Source organism: Aythya ferina, assembly GCF_964211825.1.
Source record: "Aythya ferina genome assembly, chromosome: 24".
NCBI classification, from domain to species: Eukaryota; Metazoa; Chordata; class Aves; order Anseriformes; family Anatidae; genus Aythya; species Aythya ferina.
Genome location: NC_140322.1, coordinates 2,054,116 through 2,069,287, shown reverse-complemented (window position 1 = coordinate 2,069,287; position 15,172 = coordinate 2,054,116). Strand labels below are relative to the sequence as shown.

General features: G+C 60.1%; 2 protein-coding genes across 2 annotated transcripts in view; both read left to right on the top strand.

Moving 5' to 3' along the window:
• Nucleotides 1-3,456, top strand: part of KIAA0319L (KIAA0319 like) — a 32,239-nt gene extending 28,783 nt beyond the window's left edge. Inside the window, exon 21 of the mRNA XM_084497156.1 lies at nucleotides 29-3,456. Within this exon, the coding sequence (XP_084353282.1) occupies nucleotides 29-216 (188 nt within the window). The 3' untranslated portion in view covers nucleotides 217-3,456. The remainder of the gene's footprint in view (nucleotides 1-28) is intronic.
• A 4,330-nt stretch (nucleotides 3,457-7,786) lies between these two features.
• On the top strand, nucleotides 7,787-10,665 carry LOC311423309 (interferon alpha-inducible protein 27-like protein 2A). Its single transcript, XM_084497155.1, has 4 exons — nucleotides 7,787-7,799; nucleotides 9,462-9,512; nucleotides 9,807-9,968; nucleotides 10,416-10,665. The coding sequence occupies exons 2-4, from the start codon at nucleotides 9,464-9,466 to the stop codon at nucleotides 10,502-10,504; spliced, it is 300 nt and encodes a 99-aa protein (XP_084353281.1). The 5' UTR covers nucleotides 7,787-7,799; nucleotides 9,462-9,463; the 3' UTR covers nucleotides 10,505-10,665.
• Nucleotides 10,666-15,172: the final 4,507 nt, after the last annotated feature.

The window sequence follows — 15,172 nt, the reverse complement described above, 5'->3', positions numbered from 1 at the left end:
TTAACCTGGGAATCTCTCTCCTTCAAAGGTGGCAGACAGAAAGCCCAGGTCCTCAACACTAGCCTGATGCACTCCGAGTCTGAACTGGACAGCGATGAAGCCATCTTCACGTGGCCTGACCGTGAGAAAGGGAAGCTGCTCCGTAGCCAGAACGGCTCCTTGCGCAATGGACAAGTGACACTAAAACCCAAGAACCAGAGGGAGGAAATCCTATAGCTCCCTTTAGGTGGCCTTTTGCTGGAGCTCAGTGGGAAAGAGAAGGCCACTCCCGTCCCTATTCTGCGAGGGCCTTTGGAGGCCAGTTTGGTTAGGACAACAGCTGCTAACTTGTTTCACAGAAAATAACTCTGTTTTTGCGGGTTTCTTTTCATTCAGTTAAAACTGGTTGTACTTGAATTTGAACTCCAAGGGAAATCAAAGGGAGAAGACAACTGTGAACCGCGGATGAAGCGTCAGAAAAGACAGAGCTGGCATCTGGAGCACGGCAGGACAGAACCACTTGGAGCAACTGTGAATGTGCAGGACCCTCCTCGCCCACCTCAGACTGCAGCAGAGAAACACCTGTGGACTTCCAGGTCACCTGCCTTGGAAGCTCTTTGAAGAAGGAAGGTCAAGGCTGTGCTCTGAGCTCCCTCCTGGCTCCAATAGCCCGCCACAAACTACTCCTGCTGTCAGACAGTTCTGTTTTCTTTTACTCCCACCTTCCCTAATGGTTTAAGCACTATTTTAATTTAGATTTGTCCTTTCACATACACTGGCTGCTTTTGGAGCGTAGAGTAGGAGGAACCTAAACGCTACGGTCACAATCCATCAGCTTGCAGTAGGGGAGAGGGTTTTGTAGCCATTCTAAATAACTGGTAGGCTTTTCTCACTGGGAGTGTTGATGACACAGTGGCTGTTCAGAGGTGGAAAAGCTGACCTGCCTGTGGTAATTAGCTAGGCTGGGAGCCCCCCTCCTGCAGCAAGCTGTCCTGGTGGATACCAGAGCAGGGGTGGGACACTCGCCTTTGGTACACTTGCTTAATGGCTGACTTAATCCCAAAGCCACGAGGTGTAGTTCAGCAGCATTTTCTGTTGGTCCCTAAGCCCTCCATGAGTCTGGACAACAACTGTATCCCAGTTATGAAATGCCACGCAGGTTTTTTTTTCCTTAAAACTTGCACAACCCAGGCAAACGGGGTTTGGTGTCTTCAGTTCCAAGCAGCTGGCTCTTCCCTCTGGCCGGCAGCTTAGTGGCCTCGTGTCACTACAGCTGAACAGCCCTGTGTGCTCCCGGTACAGCGCGCAGTGCGTTTGGTGTCCTGTAGTCAGTGGAAAAGGGAATTCTCAGCACCCAGGGGCACCGCACGGTGAGTGTCAGCAGCCCGTGGCTGTATTTCTCTGCTGCTTGAACTCTGGGAAAGGCTTTGCTGGGAGCCAGGTGTCGGTGGTCCTTTCCCATACCTGCTTCTTTATCTCACTGTGCTGCTTTCATGAGTTGCACCCCTGTCCTCAGGCAGAAATCAACCTCTTACTGGCATGAAGGATGCCGCTTCTCCTCCACGGATGGGTGGGCAGTTTATTGCCTTTCTTTGTGTTTAATTTAAAAACTGGAAACTCATTTCATTGGCTTTTTTTTTTTTTTTTTTGAGCTATGAAAGCCAAAAGGCTTTAAACTTCCTCAGTTGTATTTATATTGCTGCACTACTGATTTGTGTTGAGCAAGATGAAGATTAAACACTATTGAACGCGAGGGAACGTCCCCTCGCTGAATGTAGTCGTGGCTGCTGCTAAGTTTATTTTGCTGGGCAATCAGCTCTCCTCAGGCACCAGAGCTGGAGCCAGGCACTCTCCCGAGGAGTCCCGAGTGGGGCAACAGCCTCGTGCCCTCTTGCCTGCACCGGGATGGGGTTTGCCTCCTGCTTGCCTGCGTCACAGCCGAGGCCACCCTCTGGTTTGTGTCTCTCTGGCGTGCAGCACCAAGCATTCCCTGCCCGGGCTGCTCCTCCTGCACCCGCTCTCACAACTGCTCCTTCCCCAGGAGCCTGCCCCGGACCACACACGGGGATGTCCTGAGAGCAGGACGCTGCTCTCCTTGCTGTGCCTTGAAGGGTCGCAGCCCAGTGCTTGGCTGGAGCCCTCGCTGCCAGCCCGCTCCCGGCCAAACACTCAACCCTTGGGTGACGCCACCCTCTGAGGCATCGCCCTGCGTTTGGACGTGAGATGAGCAGGCTGCAAGAAAACGAGGTTGGGAAGCTGCAGGGATTAACCAGATGTGGTCCTGGGACCGTGCCTGAAATCTCTCCACTCCGTTGGACTTGGCTGCTTCTCGGGCACGTGCGTCTCATGTCTCTTTCTCCTGTCTGTCCTGGGGAAATCCCCTCTGCAGGGAGCCAGCGCTGCTTGCAGTGGTTGGGGCGTTCCGTGCTGCAGAGATCAGAAACCCTCGCAGGAGATGCAGTGCGTGCATTCAAGCAAGCCTGGCTTCCTATTACGGAAGAGGGAAGAATTAAAGGCTGTGCAGCTGCTACTCGCCAGCACCTTTGTTTAGCCGAGGTTGGCTTTGTTCTCACACTGCACCGTGCGGAGACACCTTTGGGTTGAGGAGCTTTAGGCAGCTGCCAGCACCACCCTGTGCAGGAGGGCCCTCGTCTACCTCCGTGAAGGTTTTGCAGTGGGCTGTGGCATCCCCTCTGCTCCGAGCCCTTTGGTTAGGACAGGCTCCCTCCCTCCTTAACCATTTGTCACCACCAAGTGCAGGCTGGTGACGGGGACTGCCCGAGCTCCCCTTTATAATTCTGGCTCGGTGCCACCCCTCCCTGAGCCCTCTTCCCCTTGTTAACCCTCGGTGCTTCTGAGCATCCCTCTGCAGCACCACGAGGACTTGCAGAGGACGAGGGGGGACCCTCCGGAGCTGCAGGCAGCAACTTCTGGCACGGGAGACGGGGCAGGCTGCTTCGGTGCCCCATTAACGCAGCCCTTCCAAGGTGTGTGCACGTAAAGCAAACGTGTTCCAAACCCTTCGCCCCCGTAGCATCACCGATCTCATCGCTCATTTGTTACCCAAGCACCGTGGTCCCGCTCTGACCTTGCACGGGGAAGGTTTCTGCATTGCTATGCATTTTGATTTCACAATTAGAGACGCTGGCTACAAGTCACCCATGTGTGGAAGTTAAAAGCTGAGACATCTGTTAGATGAACCGGCGGAGTCGCTTGATTTTATTTTCTTCTTTAACACGAATGAACTTCAAACACTTGCGAAGATGTTTGAGGCAAACGTCGCGGTCTAGTTTTAAAATAGTTTGCTCTTAAATCTTTTCTTCATTCCTCCGCGTAGCGGCGGGCTGCCCAACCTGTCTGAACTTTGGTTTAACGGCGTTTGATTGCAGTGTTACTTGGATCAAGACTAAAAAGTTCCTTTTTTTAAACAAAACGTTTCTTGCAAATAAACGGGGAAGATGTTTTGCTGCTGCTCACCTTGCTTCTTTCTCCAGTTTCAGCTGCGGGATGGGTCCTAATGCAACCACTGCTCTCCCTGGGCAGGAGCTGGGAGTTCCCTCCTCATCCTCAGGGGCTGGGTGATGCTTTAGGGGCTGTGGGTGCAGTGCCACAGCTCTGCCCGGGGCTGTTCTCCAACATCCAGAGGGGTGTGGGTCTGTTACTGGAAACATTTATTAATTAGTGGAGTCCTTGAAGGAGATACCGAGGCTGCTCCTTCCTACACTAGCCTCTGGCCTCCAGCAGCGCCTTCCCCGGTGGGATGCAGCCATGGTGCTTGGGGAAGAGCGGGTGCTGAGCACCACGGGGAGCTCAGGATGGGGGATCCGGGGTTGGAGCTGCTGGTGTAATCCCAAAGGGACTCACCCTGGGAGATGGCACCCACCATGGGGGGCTCCGGGGTGCTGGGACCCCTCCAGGGTGCCCCAGGGGGCTCTGCTTGTGCCCCTTCCCTGCTGTCCCCATCCTCACACAGAGCCTCAGAGCAACCCCAGGTCTGTTATTGGGGCCTTGCAGGCACAACCCAGGGCTCCCCGGCCCTGCTCATCCCTCCCTATGCGGCACCTTGCCTAGGAGGAGTTAAAAAAAAAAAAAAAAGAAGAAGAAAAGCCCTTTATGGAGCTCAGGGGGAGAGCACGGTGTTGTTTTTTTTTTTTTCCGCGCATATTCTCACCCCTCTGCCCGTGCTGTCCTTGTTATGACCATGTGAATTTGGCACCGCTCCTCCGTGCCTTCCTGCCATCAGGATTCCCCGAATTGCTGCTGCTTTCCCTCCTCCAGCCGGGCTCTCCCGGGGCAAGGTCAGCGCCTGGCCCAGCCCGGGGCTCCCAGAGGTGGCAGCGGGGCTTGAAGGCACATCCCTGCTGCCAGGCACCGAGCCTGGGGTGCTGCTGGCCCCGTGGGTTCATTATGGGACCTTTCATTGCATGTTTTGGGGAAAATTCGGCCGGCTCAGCACAGGACCTCCTGCAGCATCCCCGCTGCAGGCACATCCCCCTGCTCCCGCTGCTGTCCTGCAGAAGCAGAGTCCCCGGGGGCACCGGGGGCTGCAGCCCCAGGCCTGGCCAGCCCCACGGGCACCATCCCTGCGTCCATCTGTCCGTCCGTCCCCTCCGTCCGTCCGCACGGGGCCCTGTGCTCCGAGTGAGTCCGTCTTTCCATTGTTCAAACAATCCCTTTTCCACACTCGCTGCCAAAGCCTCCCCGCTCGCTCCCGCACGCGCCAGTATATTTAGCTGCCTCTAAGCCTCTACCTTTCCTTATATAGGAGAGGCCAAACGAATTTCGCACTCTCATTATTAATAGCCTGAGAGGAGCTCTTAGGAGGCTGCCAAAAATAGCAGGCAAACAGAGCGCACCCGGGCCGGGGAGGGCGCTGGGGCAGGCGGGGAGCCGCCGGGGAGCCGCCGCGGGAGGGATGCCGTGGGTCTGCCTTCGCCCTTTGGTGGCCAGGACGAGGTGTGTGTCCCCGCGTCCCCCCCCTGCTCCAGGGACCGGCTGCACGCAGAGGTAGGGTGGGGGGACGCGGGGGCGTGGGGTCCCGGGGTGGGCAGCACCTCTGCACTGCTCCGGACCCTATAAACCTCCTGCGTGGGGTGCGGGTGGGTGGCACAGGGTAGCTGGGTGTCCCTGTGCCCGTGGGGTCCCCGGGGAGCTGTGTGGCTGCAGCAGTGACAGGTTTCACCCTCCGAGCCCCCCCAGCTGCTGGTGGGCCCAGGAGAGGCGTTGCGGGTGCTCCGGGACCCCTGCTGTGTGCCCAGGGGATGCGGGGCAGGAGGTGGAGGTGGTCGGTGCCCCGCACACCGATGGTGCCCGGACCGGGAGGGAGAGGTTTGGCAGCAGGGAGCACCCCCGGTGCCTCCCCGCATCCATCAGCCACGTGCTGGGGGCACCGAGCCCAGGAGAGGGCACGCGAGGAGGGGGCTGCGGGGCCGAGGGGCTTCACCTGCACCCGGAGGCATCCGCAGCCCGGGCAGGGGCTGCCTTAAATCCCTCCCTTTCTCCCTCCCTCCCCGGCGAGGAACTTCTCCTGCTGAACTGGAGGATGCTGCAAGCTCCTGCGGACGAGCTGGAGGAGTCCTGTGGCAAAGTCAAGGCGAGCTGGGAAGCGGCGTGCTCCTGCCGGGGGACGCGGCACCCCGCTGCCACCGGAGCCCAGCCCCGGCCGGTGTCACCTCCAGGACTGTAAGTGGCCGCAGGGAGCTGGCGGGCGCGGGGGCTGCGGGAGGCAGCGGGGGTCTCCCCGCCGCCAGCGTTTAACCTTCAGCGAGCTCGGCTGGAGCTGAGCCCCGCTCGGGCTGGGGATGCCGCTGCTGCTCGCGGCCCCTGCGCTCGGCTGGGCTCAGCTGCTCGGGCAGGGAGGGAGAGCAGAGGCTGAGGGAGGGCAGAGGCTGCGGGGCTGGGGGTCCCCCACGGCCCCCCATGCCTTGGAGCAGGTGGAGGTGGAGGCGCGGGGATGGCAGCGAGCTCGTGGTGGGGTTGAGGGGGGCGGTGGGGCACCCCCTGGCCATGCATTGGGATGGGATGGGATGTGAAGGAAGGGATCCCCACCTCACAGCCCCGTGTGCAGGGTGCTGGGCACACCAGGGCACCACGAGCCATGCGGCCGCAGCCCCGAAGCGTGCGGTGCCCACGAGTGAAGCTGGGGACCGGGGGAGCTCCCCAAAGCCCCCCTCTGGCAGCTCGCCCACCTCCTGCTCGGCTGCAGAAGCCGAGGGGGGGGCTTGCCCCATGCTGGCTGAGCCGGGGCAGATGCTGAGCGCTGAAACTTGGCCAGGCCGCCGCCAGCGAGTGGCTGCAGAGCGCGGCCGGGCACGCGGCTGGGGCAGAGCGTGGAATAAAGTCGCTTCCTTTTATAGCCAGGCTGGGGCTGTTCGGTGCCGTGCGAGCGCCTGAGCCACCACGGCCACCCCGGCACCCCCCCGGCTCCGCTGCCAACCCCTGCGGGGCCGTTCGTCCCCGTGCCTGGGGCTGGGAGCTGCTCCCGGAGGGGTGCAGGGCCTGGGGGCTCCAGGCAGGATGGTTTTTGAGCTGCCCGAGGGGCTGCGTGCGGCCCTCCAAGGTCACCAGCAGAGCCCCGGTGAGGGCTGCGGGGCTGTGCCGTGGGCTGGAGCCGGGAAGGTTCCCCCGGGGCTGGGGCACCTCAACGCCGCAGTGCTGGGAGAAATGCCCAAGGGCAGCCCAGGCGGCTGGAGCCGAGATGGGACGGGATGCGAGAGCCCCGAGCCTGCAGCCTGGGTGCGGGGGCTCAGCGCCGGGCAAAGCCACGGGCTGAGAGCTCCCACTGCGCCCCAAGAGCCCTGCAGGAGCCCCAACATCCCAAAGCTGCAGGGCAGGTGGAGCCCGAGGGGTTAAGCGGGGACATCTCTGCAGTGTCCAGCCGTGGGACACCCGCTCTGTCTAATTTTTGAGGGAAAAGGGGTGCTGCTGCAGCCGGACACCCTCTGCCCCAGCATTGCCGTGAGGCTGGGGACGGGGATCCCAAAAGCCGTGTCCCTGAGGTTCCCCAAGACCAGGGGACAGCCACGGGGCAGCCCCAGGACAGCAGCAGAGCATCGGGGGGGGGCACCACGGCCGTGCTGGCAGCTGCCCCCCACCCTGCAGCGAGGGCTGGAGGCTCCGGGGGCCACCGAGCAGCCTCGTCTCTGCCTGCGGGTGTCGCGAGCGGGGCCGGCGCCTGCTTGGCACCCACCGGCTCCTTGCAGAGCTGCGGCGGTCACGGCGCTGAGTCACGGCCCTGCTGGGCCCCCCCCCAGCCCCTGCACCCCTCGTTTGCCCTCCCCAGTTGAGCCACCCCCCTCCTGGGACTGGTCCCAGCGTTTGCACCGCTCCAGCTCCCAGTTTAGGGGTAGGAAGGTCGCCGGGGTCAAGGCGCGGACGGGCTGCTCTGACACTCGTCCCCTCCATCGCCTTGCCCTGGCCACGCTGTGTGGGGGCCACTGAGCCCCCCCAGGACCCCTTCGATGGTCTCCAACCCCAGGGACCTCCACCGAACCCCCCCACCAGTTATTTCCTCTCGGCCCTCCCCTGCCTGCTGTGCCGGGCTGTGGTTTGGGGGCGCAGAGCACCAGGACCCTGCAACCTTCTCCTGGCCTTGCAAGGAGCTGGGCAAGGAAAGGGGGGGTACAGGGGGGTGCAGTCCCCTCCTGACCTGGCCATAAATTGCAGAGGGAGGGGGCCAAAAATACTGCTTTGACACCCAGGGCTGCAGCAGGGTGGGCAGCGGGGAGGGGGCCGGGGCAGCGCAGGGTGCTGGGGTGCTGCAGGGGGGTGCAGGGTGCTGGGGAGGTGAAGCTGGTCCATCCTGACCCAGCACAGCAGCAGCAAGGAGGAGGGGGGGCTGCCAAGTCCCAAAGCTGATGGGGGGGGTCCCCTGCAGCACCCTGGGCACCCTGGGCACCCTCACCCCACGTCCCCAGCTTCCCCAGAGGGTTGGAGCTGGCCCCCAGCTCTGCAGAGCAGGGGGGATGCCGGGGCTGGGGGCTTCTCCCTGCTGCCTCTCCCTCCCAACCCTACATACTTCTTCATATGCCCATATGGAGTCGGCCGGCGTTATGGAATGTTAAGAAGTATGTATTTTTGGGCTGGGACCCCCACGCCGGGATCCCGGTGTTGGCGCCGACCCCAGTGGCACCTCCGGAGAGAAAAGTGCGTCCCCGGGGCTGGTAAAAAGGAACCAGATCAACTTGCAACTGGATTTGGTCCCCTTCAACCAGCTGCGGTGGCGCACGGGCTGTGTAACTCGCTTCGTCCCCGCGGACCGGTGGCACGAGCAGCGTCCTGGGGACAGCCGGACCCGCAGTGCTGGGGTAAGGAGTGGGGAAGGGGCTCGTGGAGGAGCGTGGGGGGGTGGTGGTGGTGAAAAAAGGTGGTTTTGGGGCCTTTTTTGAGCACCCGGGTGCCATGAGAGCTGGGCACTGCAAGGGTTAAGCAGCGGGACTAACCCAGGGAAACTCGGGGAAAATAAACCAAAGGGACCGATTTCCTAGAAATCCACTTCCCCTACGTCACCGCTGCCTCCCCGGACAGGCAGCGAGGCGCAGCCCAGTGCCGGGCACCCTCAGAGCAGATCAGGGGAGCAGGGAGGGGAACCCCACCGTGGGTTTTTGGGGGCTGAACCCCTTTTAGATGGGGGAGGAAAATCAGGGCAGAAAGCGAGGGCTGCCATCCCCACTGGGCTGGGAGAAAATGCAGGGTCCCCATGCGCAGCCTCCCAGCACTGTAGGGGATGTCCAAGGGGAGGCAAGATCTGGGGGGGCTGCTTGCCCTCAGGGTGCCCTAAGGGTGATGGTCGCCCAGGCAATGGGGCACACGGGGGGGCTGGGCTGGGGCTGACTTCTCCTCCTTTTCCTCAGGAGCATCGGGAACCCTCACAGCTCTCAGGGTTGTGTCTCAGCTGCCGGGGCTGCCATCGGGTCCCTCCTTCACCTTCCCCTGCCCAGTTTTGTTGCTGAGCACAGCGACATAGGAAAAGGGGATCTCCCTTTGGCAGCCGGGGTCAGCTCTGCTGCCCGGGTCCCCTCCACGCTGCGTGAGCTCCCCCGGCTCCTCGCAGAGTGAGAACTGAGGACGTCCTGGCCTGCCCGAGCACCTCAGCAGCTGCCCTCAACCTGCTGCGTCACGCGTGTGGCCTTCCTACCGAAACCGAAACCATGTCAGCTCCACAGACAAAGCTGAAAATTAACCAAGAGGAAAACAAACCGGCCTCCTCCTCCTGAGCCGAGATGTGACGAATGTGGTGCGGCCCCGGGGCGGTGCTGGGTAGGACGGGACGCTCCCTGCGCCATCTTTTATCTGTGTTATTGGTGTGCTGAGGGCAGACAGGCACTGCCAGCACAGCAGCAGGTACAGTGGGTCCTAGGGGTGGAGGGAAGCCTGCAGGAGGTGGTGGAACGGGGCAGCCATCGGTCCTGCAGCATCTTCTCTGCCTGGGGGTGAGCTCTGCCCACTCTCAGTGACTTTTTATTTTCTTTCTTCCTTCTTAGCCATGATAAGTATAATTCGAAGAGTGATTTTTGGAGCCACCGCTGGAGTAGGTAAGTTTCTGGCCCCTGGCTTGGCCATGGAGCACCCGTGTCTTGGGGTGGGTGAGCAGAGCTCACAGGCGAGGGCTGCCCTGTGCCTGGGCTGGGCACCCAGCGAGGCTTCAGCCGGGCTCTGGTGTGCTGGGGAACTCATCACCAGCCACTGCTGAAGCCCTGCACGCCTCCCTGGGGATGGTGTGTTCCCGACCCTGTGCCCCACAGCCCCCGCTCTTTGCTCTGACACCCCGTCCCCTTGGGATGGGACCTGGCATGCGGGTAGCAGATGTGTCGGTGTCCCTCCTGCAGGACTGGCGCTCTTTGGTGCCCCGGCAATCGTCTCTGCGCTGGGGTTTAAGGCGGGTGGCATCGCTGCGGGGTCCATAGCTGCCAAGATGATGTCGGCGGCTGCCATAGCCAACAACGGAGGAGTGGCTGCTGGCAGCATCGTGGCCGTGCTGCAGTCGATCGGTGAGTGGTGGGGTGCTGAGCTGTGCTGGGACTGTGCCCAGGGTTGCACAAGCAGGAGCAACAGGGTTGTGAGCTCGGCTTGCAGCAGAGCCTGTGTCCTTCAGTGCATCCTTGGTTTTATTCACCCAAACCCATGGGGAGGGGATAAATCCTTGGTGTGTTAGAAAGACTCAGGGCTTGCTGTGATATGGGACCCCATGCCCAAGACGTGAGCCTGTGCAGATATTTGTTTCCTCTTCTGCCGGGAGTGCTTATGCACTTGGTAGCTCTGGCCATTGCCAGAAGGGAGAGCTGGAAGGGCTTGGTCATGCTGAGAAAACAAAGCCCCTGCATGGTGGTGAACTGGCATGGGTCAGGAGAAGTCCTCAGTTCTCACTGTCCTGTGCTCTGTCCCTCAGCAGTGAGCACCCACGGGCCCAAGCATCATGCCTCTTTCTGTCCTTGCAGGAGCCGCAGGACTCGCTGCTACTGCCAAAATTTGGCTGTCATCAGCCCTGGGGACACTCGGTGGAATAATTGGTGCCAAGTGTTTTTAGGGGAGCACAGCTCCAGGTGGCAAACCCAAGGAATGCCAGGAGGCAGTGGACGGCACTGGGAAGAGCCCCGCCAGCCCAGCAGCTCCTCAGCAGCCGCGCAGGGAGCTGCCAACACGCTTGAGCACTGAGCATATGGAAAATAATAAAAATGGCTTTGCAGGTGATGTGTCGCGTTGGCTCGTGTGTGTCTGTTCAGAGGATGTGGTGGTTTTACATGGGTAGGCAGCTGAGCTCCACCACAGCCACTCCCCTTCCTCAAAGGGAAAGGGGAGAGAAACTATGGCAGAAAGGGTTCAAAGGTTGAGATAATGACAGGGAAACCACTCAACACTTACCGTGACAGGCAAAACAGACTTAGCCTAGGGAAATTAGAGAAATTTATTGCCTATTACTAACAATGCAGAGTAGCAAGAAATAAAACATATTAAAACATACTTCCCCCATCCACCCTCTTCCGCCTCCTCCTCCCCCTGAGCAGCACAGAGGAACGGGGGCTGCGGTCAATCTATGGCACATCTCCCCTGCTGCTCCCTCATGGTCACTCCCTGTCCCTGTGCTGTGGGGTCTGTCCCACGGGATGCCGTCCTTCCCGAACTGAGCCTGCGGGGCCTGCCCACAGGCAGCAGCTCCTCCAGAACTGCTCCCACACTGCTCCGTCCCATGGGGTCCATCCCCCAGGAGCAAACTGCTCTAGCACGGGTCCCCCATGGGAGGCAGCTTCCCCCAGCCCCCTGCTCCTGCGTGGGCTCCTCTCTGTGCCTGCAGCTCCGACCCGGGGCCTGCTCCTGCAGGGGGTCTCCATGGGCCGCAGCCTCCTCCAGGCCACATCCCCCTGCTCCACCGGGGGCTCCTCCAGCCATGGGGGGGCTGCAGCGTGGAGATCTGCTCCACGTGGGACCCATGGGTGCAGGGGGACAGCCTGCTCCACCAGGGGCCTCTCCCTGCACAGGCCGCAGGGGAACTGCTGCTGCCTGCCTGGAGCACCTCCTGCCCTCCTGCACTGCCCTTGGGGGCTGCAGGGCTGGCCCTCACCCCTCTCTCTCCCGCAGCTGCTGTTCCCCATCAATGTTTTTGTTTTGTTTTGTTTTGTTTTCCTTTCTTAAATCTGCTCTCACAGAGGTGCAAACAACACCAGTTATTGGCCTAGCTCTGGCCAGGGAGGGCACATGGAGGGTCTGGGCTCGGGCTGACTTCTCCTCTTCCTCAGGGGGATCAGGAACCCCCACGGCTCTGAGGGTTGTGTGTCAGCTGCTGGGGCTGTCATCGGGTCCCTGCTGTGACCCCGTGGATTCCCCACCACAACCCCGCTGGTGCCTGCGTCCACTGCCCTGGATCCCCCCAAAGGCCCCTGGGTCTCTCCTGTGACCCCCCTGTATCTGAGCCTCCGGATAAAGGCGTTGGATCCTGGTGTGGTTTAACCTGAGCCCCGCACAGCTGCTTGCTCACTGCCCGCGGGGGGTGAGGCAGAGAATCAGAAAGGTACATGCGTCGCCCATGTGTTTCTTCCTACACAAACCCAAACCATGGGAGTTCCAGTGAACATTAACCGAGAGGAAAACAAACCGGCCTCCTCCTCCTGGGCTGAGATTTGACGAGTGTGGGGCGGCCCCGGGGCGGTGCTGGGTGAGATGGGGCGCTCCCTGCTCCATCTTTTATCCACGTTATCGGTGTGCTGAGGGCAGACGGGCACTGCAAGCACAGCAGCAGTCCTGCAAGCACAGCAACAGGTACAGTGGGTCCTAGGGGTGGAGGGAAGCCTGCAGGAGGTGGTGGAACGGGGCAGCCATCGGTCCTGCAGCATCTTCTCTGCCTGGGGGTGAGCTCTGCCCACTCTCAGTGACTTTTTCTCAACTTTTGTCCTAGCAATGAAAAGTAAAATCAGAAATATGATTATTTTGGGCACCGGAGGAGTAGGTAAGGTTCTGGTCCCCGGCTTGGCCACGACGCACCCGTGTCATGGGGTGGGTGTGCAGAGGTCGGGGGCGAGGGCTGCCCTGTGCCTGGGCTGGGCACCCAGCGAGGCTTCAGCCGGGCTCTGGTGTGCTGGGGAACCCGTCACCAGCCACTGCTGAAGCCCTGCACGCCTTTCCCCTTCTCCCTGGGGATGGTGTGTTCCCGACCCTGTGCCCCACAGCCCCCGCTCTTTGCTCTGACACCCCGTCCCCTTGGGATGGGACCTGGCATGCGGGTAGCAGATGTGTCGGTGTCCCTCCTGCAGGACTGGTGCTCTTCGGTGTCCCAGCAGTCGTCTCTGTGCTGGGGTTTAAGGCGGGCGGCATCGCCGCGGGGTCCATGGCTGCCAAGATGATGTCGGCGGCTGCCATAGCCAACAACGGAGGAGTGGCTGCCGGAAGCACAGTGGCCACGCTGCAGTCGATCGGTGAGTGGTGGGGTGCTGAGCTGCACCACACATGCAGGAGCGACAAGGTTGTGAGCTCGGCTTGCTGCAGAGCCTGTGCCCTTCAGTGCATCCTTGGCTTTATTCACCCAAACCCATGGGGACGGGATAAATCCTCGATGTGCTAGGAAGACTCGGGGCTTGCTGGGATATGGGATCCTGTGCTGAAGACGTGAGCCTGTGCAGATATTTGTTTCCTCTTCTGCCGGGAGTGCTTATGCACTTGGTAGCTCTGGCCATTGCCAGAAGGGAGAGCTGGAAGGGCTTGGTCATGCTGAGAAAACAAAGCCCCTGCATGGTGGTGAACTGGCATGGGTCAGGAGAAGTCCTCAGTTCTCTCTGTCCCGTGCTCTGTCCCTCAGCAGTGAGCACCCACGAGCCCAAGCATCATGCCTCTTTCTGTCCTTGCAGGAGCCGCAGGACTCTCTGCTGGTGCCAAAATTGGGCTGTCATCAATCCTGGGGACACTCGGTGGAATAGTTGGTGCTAAGTGGTTTTAGGGGAGCACAGCTCCAGGTGGCAAACCCAAAGAATGCCGTAGGTAGCGGACGGTGCAAGGAAGAGCCCCGCCAGCCCAGCAGCTCCTCAGCAGCCGCGCAGGGAGCTGCCAACACGCTTGAGCACTGAGCATATGGAAAATAATAAAAATGGCTTTGCAGGTGATGTGTCATGGTGGCTTGTGTGTGTCTGTGTCAGAGGATGTGGTGGTTTTACATGGGTAGGCAGCTGAGCTCCACCATGGCCACTCCCCCTCCTCAAAGGGAAAGGGGAGAGAAACTATGGCAGAAAGGGCTCAAAGGTTGAGATAATGACAGGGAAACCACTCAACACTTACCGTGACAGGCAAAACAGACTTAGCCTAGGGAAATTAGAGAAATTTATTGCTTATTACTAACAATGCAGAGAAGCAAGAAACAAAATATATTAAAACATATTTCCCCCATCCACCCTCTTCCGCCTCCTCCCCCTGAGCGGCACAGGGGAATGGGGGCTGCTGTCAATCTACGGCACATCTCCCCTGCTGCTCCCTCACGGCCACTCCCTGTCCCTGTGCTGTGGGGTCTGTCCCACGGGATGCCGTCCTTCCCGAACTGAGCCTGCGGGGCCTGCCCACAGGCAGCAGCTCCTCCAGAACTGCTCCCACACGGCTCCGTCCCACAGGGTCCATCCCCCAGGAGCAAACGGCTCCAGCACGGGTCCCCCATGGGAGGCAGCTTCCCCCAGCCCCCTGCTCCTGCGTGGGCTCCTCTCCATGGCTGCAGCTCCGGCCCAGGGCCTGCTCCTGCAGGGGGTCTCCATGGGCCGCAGCCTCCTCCAGGCCACATCCCCCTGCTCCACTGGGGGCTCCTCCAGCCATGCTATTGCTGTGCTGACACACCAGGGAGAATCTCAGTTTCCCCGTGCCTGAATTAGAGGGTTGTGTGACTGACCTGCTGTGCCCAGGGGGGCTTTGCTTGTCTGACCTAGGAACAGCGGCAAGAACCCCACTATTTAAAGAGCACGGCACAGCCCAGGCAGAGCCTCAGAGCATGGCGAGGGACTTCATTCAGAAATCCAGCATTTCTGGATCCAGCATTTCTGGATTTTCTCTCGCTGCCCTTGCTGGAAGCCACATCGAGCTCTGTTCAAGGAGGTTTTCCAGGTTGCTGTTTCCCTGTTAACGCGTGCTCTCGGGCCAGTTCTGGGATTTTAGGACAGCCGAGAAGATGGGATACCCAGTGCTGAGGAGTCCTCCTGCCCGCGGATGCATTGGGCAGCACCAGCCCTGCCCAGTTCCCTGCCAGCATGTCCTGGCACTTGGTTTCCTCGCTGGGCAGGAGCAGGTGGCTGCTTTATTTCTCTCTCTGCTTGTATAAAAATGCATTGATAAAGAAAAGATACATTGCAGAAGAATAAGCAATAGCATGGAAATCGACTGAAAAGCGGGGAAAGCTTGACATTTTAGCGCTGAGCGGTTGCCAAGTTGGAGGACACGCCACCACCGCCCCTCCTTTTGGTTTCGGGGAAGGGGTGCGTGTGACAACTGTGGTGGTTGATCTAATTACAGCCAATCCCAAAGGCTTCAAAAAGGAGCAAAACTCAGTGTGAGCTGCTGTGCAGCCATGCGGGAAAGACCAAGCCTTGCTGTGAAGATATTAAGCTGCTATTTCAATGCTGGCTTAGAAACAACTAAACTCTCCCCCCTTAAAACATGCAAGATTCTGCTTTTAAACTTAGATTCCAACATAATACAGGAAACGAGGATGTACTCTTTTATTAAGGTTAAAGGT